This window comes from Oncorhynchus clarkii, chromosome 7 (assembly GCF_045791955.1).
Source record: "Oncorhynchus clarkii lewisi isolate Uvic-CL-2024 chromosome 7, UVic_Ocla_1.0, whole genome shotgun sequence".
NCBI lineage: Eukaryota > Metazoa > Chordata > Actinopteri > Salmoniformes > Salmonidae > Oncorhynchus > Oncorhynchus clarkii.
The window spans coordinates 73,044,082-73,062,971 of record NC_092153.1 but is presented as its reverse complement, the minus strand read 5'-3'; the positions used below and the strand labels follow the sequence as shown (position 1 = coordinate 73,062,971).

At 41.7% G+C, this 18,890-nt stretch overlaps 1 protein-coding gene across 4 annotated transcripts; it reads right to left on the bottom strand.

The window, feature by feature from the left end:
* Positions 1-4,870: 4,870 nt before the first annotated feature.
* Positions 4,871-18,395, bottom strand: LOC139413814 (protein DEK-like). 4 transcript variants are annotated; one of them, XM_071161597.1, is made up of 6 exons: positions 9,145-10,925; positions 8,686-8,889; positions 7,754-7,805; positions 7,401-7,570; positions 7,149-7,217; positions 4,871-6,899 (listed from the first exon to the last, which is right to left on the bottom strand). In XM_071161597.1, exons 2-6 carry the CDS (start codon positions 8,740-8,742, stop codon positions 6,852-6,854), a joined length of 396 nt encoding a protein of 131 aa, XP_071017698.1. In that variant the 5' UTR covers positions 8,743-8,889; positions 9,145-10,925; the 3' UTR covers positions 4,871-6,851. The 4 variants fall into 4 exon arrangements, with proteins under 4 accessions (XP_071017698.1, XP_071017696.1, XP_071017695.1 ...); XM_071161595.1 differs by adding an exon at positions 8,373-8,423 and having other exon boundaries at positions 8,686-10,056; XM_071161594.1 differs by lacking the exons at positions 8,686-8,889; positions 9,145-10,925 and adding an exon at positions 17,840-18,395.
* Positions 18,396-18,890: the final 495 nt, after the last annotated feature.

Here is an 18,890-nt window from a genome sequence, read left to right as displayed (position 1 = left end):
TGATGACTAACCCTGACCGTTGTAACTTGTGCCGACTAACCCTGACCGTTGTAACTTTTGCCGACTAACCCTGACCGTTGTAACTTGTGATGACTAACCCTGACCGTTGTAACTTGTGCCGACTAACCCTGACCGTTGTAACTTGTGCCGACTAACCCTGACCGCTCTAACTTGTGATGACTAACCCTGACCGTTGTAACTTGTGCCGACTAACCCTGACCGTTGTAACTTGTGCCAACTAACCCTGACCGCTTGCACTCAGTCGATTAAATCCTCAAGAAATGCGACAACAGGAACGAGCGCGTGCGTATATTGTGATTTGTTTAAGACTTTATGGGTTACTACATGATTCCATATTTGTTATTTCATAGTTTTGATTTCTTCACTATTATTGCACAATGTAGAAAATTGTCAAAATAAAGAAAAATCCTTGAATTAGTAGGTGTGTCCAAACTTTTGACTGGTACTGTATACATCAACGAATTGGCGAGGGCACTAGAATAGTCTGCAGTACCCGGCCTCACCTTACTAGAATCTGAAGTCAAATGTCTACTGTTTACTGATGATCTGGTGCTTCTGTCCCCAACCAAGGAGGGCCTACAGATCTTCTGCACAGATTCTGACAGACCTGGGCCCTGACAGACCTGGGCCCTGACAGACCTGGGCCCTGACAGACCTGGGCTCTGACAGACCTGGGCTCTGACAGTAAATCTCAGGACGATAAAAATAATGGTGTTCCTGTCGCCAGGACCAGAAATACAACCAGAAAGTCACAGAATGGGACAAATTGAGACTCTGCATGCAGAATTATGCAAAAATATCCTCTGTGTACAACACCAAATAATGCATGCAGAGTAGAATTAGGCCAGATTACAGACCCACAAAGAATTAGAAAGAAAAAAAAATCACATTTTGATAAACTCCCATATTTATTGGGTGAAATAGCACAGTGTGCCATCACTGCTGCAAGATTTGTGACCTGTTGCCACAAGAAAAGTGCAACCAGTGAAGAACAAACACAGATGCAACCTATATTTATGTTGATTTATTTTCCCTTTTGTAATTGAACTATTTGCACATCATTACATAACAGTATATAGATATGAGACATTTGAAATGTCTTAATTATTTTGGAACTTTTGTGAGTGTAATGTTTACTGTTGATTTTTTATAATTTTTTTCACTTTGGTTATCTATTTCACTTGCTTTGGCAATATAAACATATGTTTCCCATGCCAATAAAGCCCCTTAAATTGAAATTGAGAGAGAGTGACAGACAAGAGGCCTCTTCTCCTATTTTCCTCAAAACAGGAAGAGAGGAGATGTTTACACAGCTGCCTGGACTGGCACCGTCCCTTTCAGTGGAAATCTATATTAGACAGTGGGCACCAGGCAGGCACTACCAACAGTTGCCTCCGCAGACCACCAACTTCAATGATTAAATCTAGGACACTAAAAACAAAGAAAGGTCAAATCTAGAACAACAAATGGCATATTGGAAGCCACTGATGCTTGTGGCTAAAGCCAGGGCTAGTCGTGGCTTGCTGAAACATAGCTTGGTTTATTTGTGGGTCGCAAATACAACTTGAAAGGTTTTTATGTGAGTCAAATCACAAGATGTTGGGGAGCCGAAGAGGACAGGAGGGGCGCACGGGTGCACACAGACAGTCTCTGTTAGGGCGTAGCTCTATAATATTTACATCCTCTCCTGCCTCATTGTCCTTTATGCTTCCATACACTCTTAGCTTATTTTGGGCAAAAAGCAAGGTATGACAAATGTTTGAGAACATTGCGGCAACGCCTTCCTAAAGCAGTAGCATCTGACTGCATGTGAACTACATTAGCTCTTTAATCTATCCTTGAGCGAGAAGGGAGGAGATGAGGAGAGTGTAGTCTGGGTCAACAACTTACATCAACTCCAGCGACAAACACAGGGGTTTCTCTTCTGACTAAATGGCTGGTGAATTTCTCTGGACTGAAAGAACATTTCTGAAGTTAGCGTTTTTCCATCTACCTCAAGAACAGAAGGGGTATTGAACTAGGCACCCAAAACACCATCTCACAGTCTCTCTAACTCCATCAGACACACCCTCACAAACACCTTGATTTATTCACTCACTCCATCACAAGGCACATCTCTCCGTTGACCGCCCTCCCCTCCCCCTCTCTCTCCTTCCATCCTAAATTCTGAGAGGACACACAATCACAATATGTAGCTTTGCCGTGATTTAAATCATGTTGAGTGAAGACTGTAAAAGCTTAATAGACCATTAATGGGTCTTAGTACAGTGAGTGCTTAACGTATGCTTAAGACATTATTTATATATGTTGTGTGTGTGAATGTGTGTATTCAATCAGGATGAATAGAGTTCATGTAGACCACTGATGATGCCCCTGGCATGCTTTTAACATGTCTAGCTGACGTATGTTCAATAGCATATTGGCCATCCTATTGACATTCAGATTGCCAGAGCACAGTGTGAAAATAGACACATAGAACATTTATTCAATGATTGATTGATTGATATGTGTCCAGACTGGTCGTGGTCCCATCGCACGTTCACTAAAGTGCTACTAACTGGGACTGGATGCATCAGAATGTATGTATGGATCCGCGTGCCTGTCGGCCGCTCGCCTATCTCTGTCCGTCTCGGTCCCTCTCCCTCACATTCGATACTATGCCTACATTTTGTATTAGATCAGGCTATACACTGTTATATAACTCATTAGTGAGCTCTTCTGGAATCAATTTGAGTTAAGCAATTCTGTGTCCAAACTCCAGTGTTCTAAAAGAATAGTCAAATGATAAGGGAAAATATGTGATGAATTTGGGTGGTGGACACAATGTGAACTCGCCTACACCCCTAGCCAAGACAAGTAACTTACAAATTAAACAAATTAAGTAATGCTTTCCATCCATGGAAAATTAGACTACGTAAGATATGTGGGAAGCATCTAGAAATTAACTGACTCAAACTCAATTGTAAAAGTGGATAGAAAGTTCAGTAAAAATTGAATGATGATTTTTCACAAGTATTCTAAACTTAATATTGTAGTGTAATATGAGATGCTATACTAGCCTATCCCTTACAAAACAGATTGCCGTTTTTAAACTGCAGTCCACTGGTGTTTTGGACACAGTAACTGCAGAATAACTGCAGTTGAACTGCAGTTACTCTGCAAAATTACTGCAGTTAAAAAAATTAAAAAAACGTATTTTGGATGCAGAATTTGCAGCATGCTACAGTTATATTGCACTCTAAATGCAGTTACACTGCACTCTGACTGCAATATTTTTTCATAAAGTGATATTTAGTTTAGTATAAATGCTGTTGAATGGAGTCAATGAATTGGCATAGCAGTTTTGATAAGAGTACAATAATTTGGCACTGGTAGAATTTGAAGTCATTCACTTTTGCAAGCAGATAATAAGCAATGAAAAAAACGTTACAGACCAATAAGTTCGCCATAAATATCTAACACAGAAGTTTTTACCGTAGTGACGTGTGTGAGGAGCAGACTACACAAAATGTTTCTCAATTAAATTGTCGATATATTGATAAATAAGGGCATGTTAGGCTATGATAAATATGAATACACTACAAGTCCTCTTACCTTACTCATATCGGGGTTTGGTCCTCTTTTAAAACCTGTTCACATTGTTCATATATGATTAATGACGTCCATACATCTTAGCATATATCATTGCTAACATTATGTCGCTCTTCTCGAATGTGCGCTCTTTCAGATCTATTGCCAACATAGGGAGTAACGTCAACAACAAAGCAGATATGCACAAATCAATTGGCCAGGTCAGACTAAGGGTTAATTGTCTGATTCTGATGTACACTACCGTTCAAAAGTTTGGGGTCACGTAGAAATGTCCTTGTTTTTGAAAGAAAATCACATTTGTTGTGCATTAAAATAACATAAAATTGATCAGAAATACAGTGTAGACATTGTTGTAAATGACTATTGTAGCTAGAAAGGGCAGATTTTTTAAAATGGAATATCTACATAGGCGTACAGAGGTCCATTATCAGCAACCATCACTCCTGTGTTCCAATGGCACGTTGTGTTAGCAAATCCAAGTTTATCATTTTAAAAGGCTATTTGATCATTAGAAAAACATTTTGCTGTTAGCACAGCTGAAAACTGTTGTTCTGATTAAAGAAGCAATAAAACTGTCCTTCTTTAGACAAGTTGAGTATCTGGAGCATCAGCATTTGTGGGTTTGATTACAGGCTCAAAATGGCCAGAAACAGAGACTTTTCTTCTAAAACTCGTCAGTCTATTCTTGATCTGAGAAATGAAAGCTATTCCATGCGATAAATTGCCAAGAAACTGAAGATGTTGTACAACGCTGTGTTCTACTCCCTTCAAAAAACAACGCAAACTGGCTCTAACCAGAATAGAAAGAGTGGGAGGCCTCGGCACAATTGAGCAAGAGGATAAGTACATGAGTGTCTAGTTTGAGAAACAGACGCCTCACAAGTCCTCAACTGGCAGCTTCATTAAATAGTCCCCGCAAAACACCAATGTGAATAATATTACCACATTAATTTGGTTAAAATATTAAAAACATTTACAATAGGATAAATTGTGCACACTGTATTCCCATCTTTGCCTGTCATGTCAGTCCCTCGCAAACCTACAATGAGAGCAGATTATAAAATAGCAGCACCTAGTGGCGAAAAAGGAGAAGAGCAGCTCAGTCTCAGCCACATTGCAGCAGACATTCGGTACCAAACCATTTTGGAATACTTCTATCTCAAGGGATTTAAACTTTTCAAATACCTTGATTGATTTCACTATTTGCCTTATAAGTTATGTCTTGAATCCCCCTCAAAATAAGATTATGAGCCTTTGGTAAAGGTGGTTAGAATCTTACAAACAATATAATGTTCTCTTTATTTGAATTGGAAATAAAGATGACATTTAAAATGTTATGTTACAATTATTAAATAATAATAATATTGTCCATCCTAATTGTATCCCAATAATTTTTACCTGATAGTGAATTAACAAATCAATTAACAAAGAAAGTTCCCCAAAGCTCTCCTTCTCTGGCCAGGCAGCATCGCATCAGTGGAAACCAAGACCGTTCACAGGGCAGGCCAGGTTGTAGCTAAACATGATGGTACAGGAGAACAAGATGTGGAAGAAGGTGCTGAAGCACTGCAGGGATCACGGACCTCACCTGCTGTCTAAGAGTGAGCAGCTCCAGATCCAGAAATTGATTCATTTAAATCGTGCCCAGAGAGACCAGTCCATGCTTCTTCAGTGGTTTCTGGATGTGGGTGAACAGGGACCCCTGGAGTACCAGGCCTGGCCCGGGGAAAGGCTGTCCTACGCAACCCCTCCGCTGTTGGACCCTGGCCAGAGAGCGCAAGCTTTGGGGAACCAGGGACTGTAAGGAGAGGAGGAACTTCCTCTGTTACAAGTGATTTGGTAATTCATTATTATTGATGGGTAAAATTAGTTTTTAAATAACATAGGATACAATGTTTCATTGCTAATTAAAAAGGTTGACTGGAATTAGCTTTAAAAAACTAAGAGGACCATCAGTGGAAGAGGACAGCACTATGATACAGTAAAATAGGCTACAATGAATAGTACAGTGAACAATGTGTGCAACATACAGTACCAAAAGTTTGGATACACCTACTCATTAAGGTTCTTTATTTTTTACTATTTTCTATATTGTAGAATAATAATGAAGACATCAAAATTATGAAATAACACATACGGATCATGTAGTAATCAAAAAAGTATTTAACAAATCAAAATAGATTTTAGATTCTTCAAAGTAGCCACCCTTTGCCTTGATGACAGCTTTGCACTCTCTTGGCATTCTCTCAACCAGCTTCATGAGGAATGCTTATCCAACAGTCTTGGAGTTTTCACATATGCTGGGCACATGTTGGCTGCTTTTCCGTCAGTGTGCGGTCCAACTCTTCCCAAACCATCTCAATTGAGGTTGGGTGATTGTGGAGGCTTTGAATTAAATAAATACATCACAGTGTCACCAGCAAAGCACCCCCATACCACCTACTTCATGCTTCATGGTGGGAACCACACATGCGGAGATCATCCATTCACTTAATCTGCGTCTCACAAGGACACGGCGGTTGGAACCAAAAATCGTAAATTTGGACTCAGACCATTTCCACCGGTCTAATGTCCATTGCTTGTGTTTCGCGTCAGAAACAAGTCCCTTCTTCCTATTGGTGTCCTTTAGTAGTGGTTTCCTTGCAGCAATACAACCATGAAGGTCTGATTCACGCAGTCTCTTCTGAACAGTTGATGTTGAGATGTGTCTGTTACTTGAGCTCCGTGAAGCATTTATTTGGGCTGATATTTCTGAGGATGGTAACTCTATAATGAACTTATACTCTGCAGCAGAGATAACTCTCGGTCTTCCTCTCCTGTGGCGGTCCTCATGAGAGCCAGTTTCATCATAGCGCTTGGTGGTTTTTGTGACTGCACTTGAAGAAACTTTCAAAGTCCATTTTATACTACCTTCATGTCTTAAAGTAATGATGGACTGTCGTTTCTCTTTGGTTATTTGAGCTGTTCTTGCCATAAAATGGACTTGGTCTTTTACCAAATAGGGCTATCTTCTGTATACCACCCCTACCTTGTCACAACACAACTGATTGTGTCAGTTGAATCAGAGAGGTGCGGGGGGCTGCCTTAATCAACATCCACGTCTTCGGCGCCCAGGGAACAGTGGGTTAAACTGCCTTGCTCAGAGGCAGAACGACACTTTTTACCTTGTCAGCTCGGGATTCGATCCAGAAACCTTTTTGGTTACTGGCCCAATGCTAACCACTAGACTACCTGCTGCCTCATGGAAGGTGGCGATTAGCAAAGAACTCCAGACTACACTCCGACAACTGAAAAACAAAAGGCAAAACACAATAGTGTAACAGAGTTGGAAACCATATTCAACCATGGACCATAAAATGGATAAATACAACCATTCAAAGCTAGAATAATAATAATCACAGAACTCATCATACCTTATATTTTAAACTCCAGCTGTGCAGATTTATTCAAGACGTGTTACTGTAAATATGCTATCTTTTTGGCAACATTTTATTTTTATGGCAATGGGAAGTCCAACATGGTACAAAGGAAATCACCTTTTTCACTGTCTCCTTGATGTAGGACTTGTTGTTTGACAGGTCATGACGAGGGTACATTTTAAAAACCTGAAACCCATCGTAAGAGAATAAGCAAACTGTAAGTAACGACAATGACTATATATTATTATTTTTTAAATTGTTAATCTATCAGGTTCTTAAGATGCACTGCATAGCCTAAATTGATCCATGAGGAAATGTGTGAGCGTTCAGTGTATGAACTCAATGGACTAAAAGATTAGAATGACTAACCTTCTTGAAAATGTCCTTCATTGTGACTTTCTCCAGGTCGACATGGGCACCCAGTTTCTTAACTGTTGTTTTCAGCTCCTCATTTGATGGCCTCCTGGTCATCATCTTAACCAAGGGTTCGTCATCTGAACTGTCATCGGTGATGTCATCATCCGATTCTGAAAGCAGCACTTAAACCAAAAGTGAGAGAAACAATGAAAAATACACACGTTTTTTTTAAAGAGTTGTGTCAGTGCTGTAAAAAACACATACAGCACCCTGTGAAAGCATTTAATAGGCTACCCTGCAGTTAACATTGTTGTTTGTTCCGGACCTACACATCCTAAACTGCAATGTCTTAACTAAAAACTCACCCGTCTTCCTTTGCATCAAACGCCTTATCTTTGCTCTCCTCATTGCTTCAATCTGTAATCCAACAGGGGCCAATTTAATATCTGGCACTAAGAAACCATCATTCACATGACATTCAAATAATCTCAAATCGATCTAGAGACTAATGACAACCTGCTATGCACAGCCATTAAGCCTAGACCTGGGACGATAAACCGAAAATGATTGACACCGACCGTACCGATCACAGGCATTTTGATGATATTTATTACAATGAGTATTTTACACTAGAGAAATGTGAAGTTTGCAAAGAAATAAGTTTGCTAACATGGTGATTGTTAATGGGACAATTGATGGCTACAACCATTAAACTAGTAGTAGTAGTAGTAGAGAATAAAAACTGTGGTGTACATTAATGTTAAACTTATCATTCTATTTACCATTATCGCATCAGTTCAGGCAATTCATCGCGATATGGATTTATGTCCATATCGCCCAGCTCTAATTTAGCCTATATCATCCAAATTAATTTAAACTAGCCTGCTGTTCATATTCGTTGTCCTCAAAATCTGTTGAGGTAAGGTCAGAGATCTCAGAAACATCCTCATCTGAACATGGGTGCCACATATTTCTGTGTACTACCTCGATCTTTGTGTGTGTGTTTGGCAATACTCTCTTCAGGGGAGAAATAGTCTGCAGGGAACAACGTGTGTTAGTATTCCAGTGAAGTTCTGCACATTACTGCATGTAAACATTAGGATGAGGTGAATATCTATGGGAATATTTACAGTATAGCTTAAATGCATAGATTCGGATACATTATAGCAGATTCAATATAGCCCTGCTTGTTCAAAGCTTTGCTCAGCCAATAAATTCAAAGTATTGAAAGACTCCAAGACCTGAAGAACTCCCATTCCAAATCAGTCAGGTGAAAGATGATTACATTTTCTCTTACCTTGGCTGAGGCTTGATTGATACCATAACCATCCTCATCATTGGGAGTTATCACCATAGTCCAATCTCTTGTGCCTCAACCCAGCCCTCTTGGTTTGAGGACCTCTGCTATTTTGTTGTTCAGCTTCCAGTTCTCAGTCTCTCCCCTCCTCAGTACTCTGATGTGACCTGCTCGGAGTTCTACTGGATTTACTTGTTTGTTTGACTGTTGGACAAGAAACATAGCAGAGAGAGGGGCACTTCTGCTTAATTTGACTGTAGAGAAATTAAATATAATGGGGGTGTACATTGATGGCGTCGGTGGGATTTTTAAGGTGAGTATTTCAGCCTAATAACTTGTGAGTTGAAATGGCTGAAAGCATGATTCACATGCCTACATATATTTCATGATAATGAGCCACTCTATATCATTAACGTATTTCTCAGTCAGGCGTTATGAACTAAAATGTCTGATAATTACCTGCAGGAGATGCAGTTTCACCCTGAGGGAGAAGTAGCAAGGCTAGTTGGGGGTTCTCCGCGGCATCGGGGGTTGTGCTACGAGGAGGCGGTGTCTTGCTGTCTCTTTTCCTTGCCGACTCCAGTTTCATCTCCCTCTCATACTCTTCCTCAGTAATAACCCTAGCTTTCAGTGGGGTCTTCATCTTACTTGGTCTTGGGGCCGTCTTCTTTTGATTATCTATCTCTGTGAAGACCTCAGCCAATTCTGCATTATTCAGTCCTGCTGCCCCCAGGGGGTGGGACATGTACTTGCTGGGAGTTACTGCTGATGGTGGCACTGATGGAGTCGCAGTCCTTTGGGGCTGTTGCTTTTTGGATGTCAAGGGAACTATTTTACTCCAATCTATGGCACTGGGATTAAAGGGGAAGATCCCAGCTTTTCTGAACCCACTGACTACAATCTTCCGCTCTTTGCATTGCTGGTACGGCTGACGGAGAACCATGGGAAAGTCCATATTGGAAATGACTACGGAGTTTAAGTGGCAAAGGTCTCCAGCCACCTTGAAAAACCCAGTCTTCAAAGCAGAGAAGTAGGTCAAATCCAGGGGCTGCAGAATGTGAGAGCTGTTTGGAGGAAGAACTAGGAGCACAACGTTTTATTTTCTTGCTGCCTCAATCACCTCCGGATCCAGGTGACTTTTGTTTCCATTAAACACCAGCAGCAGGGGGCGTGTTTTCACAGCATACTTGATGAAATGATTCCCAAACCACCCCCTGAAGAGTTCATTGTCAATGTATCCTGATGGCAATGTGCCATAGAGAGCATTAGCTGTACCTTCCTTGGTGTAAGGTCCTCCTGGGAATCTCTTTCCAAAAATTATGAAAGGGGGGGGACATCTTCACCAGCCGCATTAAAGCAAGCCAGTATTGACACACGCCTGGATGCAATCCTTTTTCCAGCCCTTTGGTGCAAGGACCTTTCATTTAGATGCATCCATCTGGAACCCTGTCTCAGCACAGTTATAAATCTGACAAGGTTTATCCTTCAACCCATGTTGCTCCAGCGTCTTCTCCAGGAGCTCAAAGTATTCAGTCATAACAGGTTTTGTAGCCTGGTTGGCTCTGCATCTATTAAGGACGTCGTCTACCTTCTGCATGCTCTGGGGTTTTGCCTCCGTCTAAAAAACAACCACTATGTTTGGCCTAATGGCGTGACGTTATCTCCTGAGTTTCTTCTACCTCCTAATGGCAGTGCCGTATGCCACTATGGCCTTGGTCGGGGGGAACCTTTCCACTTTTTCTGTCACCTGTGGTGGACCTTGGTACTATAAACATTACATATGCCATTACTGATTGACATGCCCTTTTTGCATGCCCCTATAGCCTTCTCCGTGTTTTCATTACTCCAAACTTTTTCCTGACGGTGTTTTATTTTGGTTTGTAATTGAATATACCATGTGGTCTCTGCAAGGACATGCAAACAATATAAATACAAATGATCAAGTCAAGGTTAGTCACATTCGCAACTCAAAGTTGGCTAGTTAGCTACATAATTTTCAAAATCTCTTAATATAATGTCATAGTTTAACCCTAACAGCTAATTATTATTTTTTTTTTTTATTTAATGCTTAAATAAATCAAAGTAATGATAATATGATCACTAACACAGCCTATATGACTAATTGGTTGTTATGTAATCCATTGATTTATATAAAATTACTTTTTATAACTAACCTCAATTTATTCTACCCTTAACCTGCTGTCACTGCAAGACGTACTGCAAATTATATTCATTTGAATGGGACTAATAGGAAGTGGAATGGCTGTCCTAGAAGGGCTGTGTTACGCAAGCATACTTAAAAACAAAAACAACTATTGAAACATTGAAGTAGTGATGGCGCCAGATCACCATTGACAATAAACTCACATGATGATACAAACTCAAGCAGTACTACACCCCCCCTTTTTTTTAAACACTTTTTTTTCACCTGTCTTTAACCAGGTAGGCCAGTTGAAAACAAGTTCTCATTTACAACTGCGACCTGGCCAATATAAAGCAAAGCAGTGCGACAAAAACAACACAGTTACACATGGGATAAACAAACGTACAGTCAATAACACAATATACAAATCTATATACAGTGTGTGCAAATGTAGTAAGATTAGGGAGGTAAGGCAATAAATAGGCCACAGTGGCAAAATAATACAAATTTAGCATTAACACTGGAGTGATAAATGTGCAGATGATGATGTGCAAGTAGAGATACTGGGGTGCAAAAGAGCAAAAATAAATAACAATATGGGGATGAGGTAGTTGGGTGGGCTATTTACAGATGGGCTGTGTAGAGGTGCAAGCTGCTCTGACAGTTGATGCTTAAAGTTAGTGAGGGAGATATAAGTCTTGAGGATTTTAGACCATCTTGATCAAGAGCTCACAAGCAGAGATCTCCTCTAACCCTCACAAATAGTTAATGAAATACAGTATAATAAGGTAGTCTTTCCAGAATCTAGCTCACTTTTTCACAAAGCATCTCCAACCATTCCAGCTCCAAAGCCTCAGGTAGTCCCCTTCCAGTCAACAGTGAGAAAAGCATTAGACAATAGCATCACCACGTGGTGAGAAAGGAGAATTGCGACAACTCAGTTTCCTAGCTTCTGCTTCTTCCAGCGGAAATTCATGTACCAAACAATATAGGAACTCTTCTTTCAACTATCCATTCCGTATCAAAGGACCTAAAGGTAACTACAAACATTGTGCCTAGTTATGCTAGCTCAATGAGCGGGAATAGAGCACCCAAAGTCTGAGAGAAAGATTGAATATCCTCAGAATTACAAAAAAGACACTCAGTTGGGAAGGGCTACGGGGTCTATGAACAAACACATTCACCCAGTTGTCCTGGGCGGTAGATTTGCATGACTATTGTGAAATTGCTGGATTTGAGCACCCAACCACTTTTGTCATACTCAAGCCAAAGGCTAGCTCATTCCCCAGGCATCTCCAACCATTCCAGGCTCAAAGCACTCAGCTTCTAATATTGAGATGGGCGAGGAGCGAACAGTGCCATTATTTCATACATAGTGGGTTTCATTAATACCTTCTGGTAGATATTGTGTGTGTGTGAGAACTAACTCGTCAACACGGCTTCTGTTTGCAGCGAACATGTTGCCAGAGTAACAATTTCAGTTTAATGAACGTTCCAAAATGTAAAATTTTTAAAGGATTACTGTGGATTTTTAGCGACAATATTCAAACTGAAAACGACGACGCTATTCCTATAATATAGTCAAAGTGCATTGATTATTTTTTGCGGAAGTTTAGACCTGAAACAGACACTTGTGTTCGCGGCTAACACAAATGTCATGTTAGCAAACTATTTCCCTTTCCCAGGAAGGGACAGGGCAGATGGGAAATCTTATGCTCCTACGATGTCTGGGTATTTATATCCCCACTTTCCATGAGCAGGAGTGTCACCTCAAAAATAGCCATGAAACTCTCCGAATAGGAATGGGAAAGCGTGTGTAGGACAAAACAGCGCTCTCGGTTGAGGAATGCACCTAGTCAACAAGGACCCTATTTTGGCTCAAACATTGATATGAACAACTCAAACATTGGCAATGGCATACAAGAGAGCAATGTGCATTGGTGACATTGCAGTATCTGTGGGTTGGAGAAATGTAACGTGTAGACAACATTGCCCATCATAAACATGAATATTATACAACATATAAAGAAAGACAAATGGATCGCTGAGTTTACATGTGTATGTTTACACATGCCACTGTTTTTTCTTTAGATCAGGGATATTCAAGTCCTACCCTGGAGGTCCAGAGTACGGTTGCTTTTTTTGCTCTTCTACCTGATAATTCATTGCACCCACCTGGTGTCCCAGGTCTAAATCAGTCCCTGATAAGAGGGAAGAATGGGGGGGAAAGCAGTGCAACTGACATTTAGGTCCAGGTACTATATACGCTACATGACCAAACGTATGTGGACATTCATCAAAAATGTCATTACAAAATCATGGGCATTCATATGGACTTGGTCCCCTCTTTGCTGCTATGACAGCCTCCACTCTTCTGGGAAGGCTTTCCGCTAGATGTTGGAACATTGCTGCGGGGGCTTCCATTTAGCCACAAGAACATTAGTGAGGTCGGGCACTGATGTTAGGCGATTAGGCCTGGTTCACAATCGGCGTTCCAATTCATCCTAAAGGTGTTTGACGGGGTTGAGGTCAGGGCTCTTTGCAGGCCAGTAAAGTTCTTCCACACCGATCTCGACAAACCATTTCTGTATGGACCTTGCTTTGTGCACTGGGGCATTGTCATGCTGAAACAGAAAAAAGCCTTCCCCAAATTGTTGCCAAAAAGTTGGAAGCACAGAATCATCTAGAATGTAATTGTATGCTGTAGCGTTAAGATTTCCCTTAAATGGAACTAAGGGGACCATGAACATCAGCCCCAGACCATTATTCCTCCTCCACCAAACTTTACAGTTGGTACTATGCATTGGGGGAGGTAGCGTTATCCTAGCATCCGCCAAACCCAGATTTGTCCGCCGGACTGCCAGATGGTGAAGTGTGTCCAATGGCGGTGAGCTTTACACCACTCCAGCCAACGCTTTGCATTGTGCATGGTGATCTTAGGCTTGTGTGCAGCTGCTCGGCCATAGAAACCCATTTCATCAAGCTCCTGAAAAACAGTTCTGGTGCTGACGTTGCTTCCAGAGGCAGTTTGGAACTTGGTTGTGAGTGTTGCAACCAAGGACAGACTATTTTTACGAGCTACGTGCTTCAGGACTCGGCGGTCCCGTTCTGTGAGCTTGTGTGGCCTACCACTTTGCGGCTGAGGCGTTGTTGCTCCTAGACGTTTCCACTTCACAATAACAGCACTTACGAACTGACTTGTTGAAAGGTGGCATCCTATGAAGGTGCCACATTGAAAGTCACTGAGGACTTTAGTAAGGCCATTCTACTGTCAATGTTTGTCTATGGAGATTTCATGGCTGTGTGCTCAATTTTATACACCGGTCAGCAACGGGTGTGGCTGAAATAGCCTAATCCACTAATTTGAAAGGGGTGTCCACATTCTTTTGTATATATAGTGTAGATCTGGGGTATTCAAATATTACTCTATGAGGTCCGGACCACTGCTGGTTTTCTGTTCTACCTGATAATTAATTGCCCCGATCCAGGTTCAAATTAGTCCCTGATTAGAAGGGAAAATGACACTGTTGAAGGCCGAAAAGTTGCCTGAATGAAATAAATACTAAAAAGAAACCTTGTATCTCCTTTTTGACTGCGGACCAGCTACAACATTTTGGTATTCTATTTGCATTTTGGTCGATGCACCTGTTTTGAGTTTAAGGGTGACAATACGTTTCATTGATACAAGTATTTTCATAACAGCACAAAGTTGAGCTTCTCAACGGTCACAACAGGACCTGATTTATGACAGACCTAGATCATGTCAACCCCTCCCTGGTGTGAAGTCATACATACACGCAGTTCTCATTTTGAGAACCGACTAGTAAAAAGACCCACTGGAGCCATGTCGCAATGTGGCCACTTTTAATACAACTATAGCAGACGCGACGCATAGGTGCGTAACGGACACCACTTCCTCTTCAACTTTGACCCCCGGGGAGCATGAGTAACACCCTTCGATCGGCCGACGACTGCCATCCCTCGCTCATTTATCTTTTTACTTGACCTTTTTAATACTAACCGGTATATCATCCCTTCTCGCCTTCTGACAGCAAACTAAATGGGACTTGCGACATGGCGTGCGGTGAATGCCAGGGATACTTGAATACCTTTGACTAAACAAGAGCCATTTCTAGAGAGAGAGGGCACCCTACTGTCTGCACGTGTGTGTGTGTGTGAGTGATTGAGAGAATTCTCTAAGTTAGCCACCGATTCAATTTCCACCAGGTAATACCTCCATTGGAAATTATACTGTATTTCTTATCAACATCAATGAATGAGGTCAAAGCATCCAACAAAGTCCTGTGTCATGCTAAATCAGGTTGACATGGTTAAATACTGCCAACAGCTATGGAGTCATACATTGCCCAGAGTCCAAAAGACAGTGAGGAACAATCATTAGCAAACTCCAGTAACCACCATGCCATGTGATACTGTGATTAAAATGACAATTATCCACATACACTATCAGATTCAACTAATCGGGGTGTTGTTAAGTTAGGTGAAGTGTGGTAGGGCTGGGCTGGAACAAAAACGATTGCACATACATCTAGCCTCGAGGAACTGACTTTGAAACCACTGATTAGAAGTTCAATCTGAACCGTTTGTGATTGTGTTTGTTATATCTCACATGACACCAGGGGCGCCACTTTGGTTTTAGAAGTGGGGTGGCAATTGTACTAGTATTTTTTAAATGTATATATATTTTTCAGTTGGATGTACAGCCTACACGGCCACTCGGAGGTGTCCGCATGGTCCTAAAGCGCACCGCTACCGTGTTTTGTATCACATTCAAATGATAAAAATGGGGGAGGGGACAAAAATGCAATTTCAGAATGTGGGGGGGGGGCATGCCCACCCCATCACCAGTGAAAGTTGCGGTCCTGCATGACACTATCCATAAACATGTCCCGTAAATTGCTATTGGTTGTGTCACAGACAGAGCATTCTCCATAGACTAGGTGGACGTTGCTACATTATGGTTTAAGACTGGGGGTCCTGGCTAGAATCACTGGTTTTGTTTACATGTTGATGGGTCACAAGACAACTCCAAAAAGCATTAGGCGAGATACTCACAGCACAATAAATTGAGAAGTGCTATAACTACCTAGATACAGTGCCTTGCAAAAGTATTCGGCCCCCTTGAACTTTGCGACCTTTTGCCACATTTCAGGCTTCAAACATAAAGATATAAAACTGTATTTTTTTGTGAAGAATCAACAACAAGTGGGACACAATCATGAAGTGGAACGACATTTATTGCATATTTCAAACTTTTTTAACAAATCAAAAACTGAAAAATTGGGCGTGCAAAATTATTCAGCCCCTTTACTTTCAGTGCAGCAAACTCTCTCCAGAAGTTCAGTGAGGATCTCTGAATGATCCAATGTTGACCTAAATGACTAATGATGATAAATACAATCCACCTGTGTGTAATCAAGTCTCCGTATAAATGCACCTGCACTGTGATAGTCTCAGAGGTCCGTTAAAAGCGCAGAGAGCATCATGAAGAACAAGGAACACACCAGGCAGGTCCGAGATACTGTTGTGAAGAAGTTTAAAGCCGGATTTGGATACAAAAAGATTTCCCAAGCTTTAAACATCCCAAGGAGCACTGTGCAAGCGATAATATTGAAATGGAAGGAGTATCAGACCACTGCAAATCTACCAAGACCTGGCCGTCCCTCTAAACTTTCAGCTCATACAAGGAGAAGACTGATCAGAGATGCAGCCAAGAGGCCCATGATCACTCTGGATGAACTGCAGAGATCTACAGTTGAGGTGGGAGACTCTGTCCATAGGACAACAATCAGTCGTATATTGCACAAATCTGGCCTTTATGGAAGAGTGGCAAGAAGAAAGCCATTTCTTAAAGATATCCATAAAAAGTGTTGTTTAATGTTTGCCACAAGCCACCTGGGAGACACACCAAACATGTGGAAGAAGGTGCTCTGGTCAGATGAAACCAAAATTGAACTTTTTGGCAACAATGCAAAACGTTGTTTGGCGTAAAAGCAACACAACTGAACACACCATCCCCACTGTCAAACATGGTGGTGGCAGCATCATGGTTTGGGCCTGCTTTTCTTCAGCAGGGACAGGGAAGATGGTTAAAATTGATGGGAAGATGGATGGAGCCAAATACAGGACCATTCTGGAAGAAAACCTGATGGAGTCTGCAAAAGACCTGAGATTGGGACGGAGATTTGTCTTCCAACAAGACAATGATCCAAAACATAAAGCAAAATCTACAATGGAATGGTTCAAAAATAAACATATCTAGGTGTTAGAATGGCCAAGTCAAAGTCCAGACCTGAATCCAATCGAGAATCTGTGGAAAGAACTGAAAACTGCTGTTCACAAATGCTCTCCATCCAACCTCACTGAGCTCGAGCTGTTTTGCAAGGAGGAATGGGAAAAAATGTCAGTCTCTCGATGTGCAAAACTGATAGAGACATACCCCAAGCGACTTACAGCTGTAATCGCAGCAAAAGGTGGCGCTACAAAGTAGTAACTTAAGGCTGCTGAATAATTTTGCACGCCCAATTTTTCAGTTTTTGATTTGTTAAAAAAGTTTGAAATATCCAATAAATGTCGTTCCACTTCATGATTGTGTCCCACTTGTTCTTGATTCTTCACAAAAAAATACAGTTTTATATCTTTATGTTTGAAGCCTGAAATGTGTCAAAAGGTCGCAAAGTTCAAGGGGGCTGAATACTTTCGCAAGGCACTGTAGTACAGAATCATGGTCAATCTATTCATATCCCATTCAAGTCCCCCAAAATGATTGTCTCCTGAGGTAATATTGTAGTAATATTAGAATTTGCCATTTAGCCAATGCTTTTATCCAAAGCCACGTACAGTAATACATCCATACATCTTCCGATGGGTTGCCCCAGTGTGATTCAAATGCACAACCCTGACATTGCAAATGCCATGCTCAACCAATTAAGCCACTGAAGGGTTAAACGTTTCGCGAATTGCAGAGATGTCAACAAGTCCCTCACTTACCTCAGCCAGCTGCAGGATTTCAACGGGGACATCGTGAACCACTACTTTTGTGGATCCATCAGGTTCTGGAACGCATCTCTTTCCCTTGTGACGCTGGGTACTGTGAACGCTTCCCATAGATACGGTAGTACGCTTCTCTAGTTTTTTATGTCAGTTATCCGGTTATCCCAAGGACCTGCTCTCCTTCCTTATATTTCTTTTCAAAGGGACCCACTCTCATTTCTTCACTCCTTCACAGTGAATCTGGGTTCTGCCTTTGCTTCTTTGGCATTCTTATCTTAGCCCCCCCCCAAACCCTTCGACTGCTCACTCTAATCTGCCAGGACTGGACCCCTCAGCCTCCACTCAGTTCCTCTCTCCTCTCTCTGGCTGTCCCATCTCTCCCTTTCTCCCTCTGTCACTAGCTGTTCTCCCTTCCTTTCCAGCCTGCACAAACCTTCCTCTCTCTCTCTCTCATCTCCTGTTACACCTCTCTGACTGCCCTCTCTCTCCCCTTTCAACCTTTAAAGAAACACCCTTCTCTTGCTCTCTGTCGCTCCCCATCTCTTTTTACAATGTTCTCTCTAGCTGTTCCCCCTCTCCTGTCAGCCTGCTGCACAGACCCTCCCCTCTACAGGGAGAGGGGCAGCTGTTTTGGTCTGGCTGACATCAGGCCCTTCCCCATTTCTTGGTGTATGTTCAGCCTCTCTCTTTCTCTCCTCTCATATGGGAGCGATTAGATAGCGCCGCTCACTACGACACCCTGCACGGACTCCGCAACTTTGCGCTTGAAGGGAGCAGACAGTGAAACGGTTCCTTCCTACCATTTTTCATCTCCTCCTTCTCTATGTCATGTGGGAACGACAAGAGAGAGTGCCTCACACACTCAAATAACCTGTCCACCCACCCGGAACCTGAAACTCTACTTGTGGAGAGAACACACACAGGACATCAGCACTGTAGTTCTCTCCATTTCTCACCCCTTCACCCTCTATGTTTTCCCTAAAAATCTCTCTCAACTGAAAACAATGAAATACTCTGTTCCTTTAGAACTGTATACATCAAGGGGATG

Coding starts and splice junctions, on each gene's coding strand:
- LOC139413814 (XM_071161594.1), bottom strand. CDS start 17,956: ATGGGAAGCGTTCACAGTACCCAGCGTCACAAGGGAAAGAGATGCGTT. Junction 7,806..17,839: donor AAATCCTGCAGCTGGCTGAG/GTAAGTGAGGGA, acceptor GTTGGATTACAG/ATTGAAGCAATGAGGAGAGC. Junction 7,218..7,400: donor TGAAGGACATTTTCAAGAAG/GTTAGTCATTCT, acceptor GATGGGTTTCAG/GTTTTTAAAATGTACCCTCG.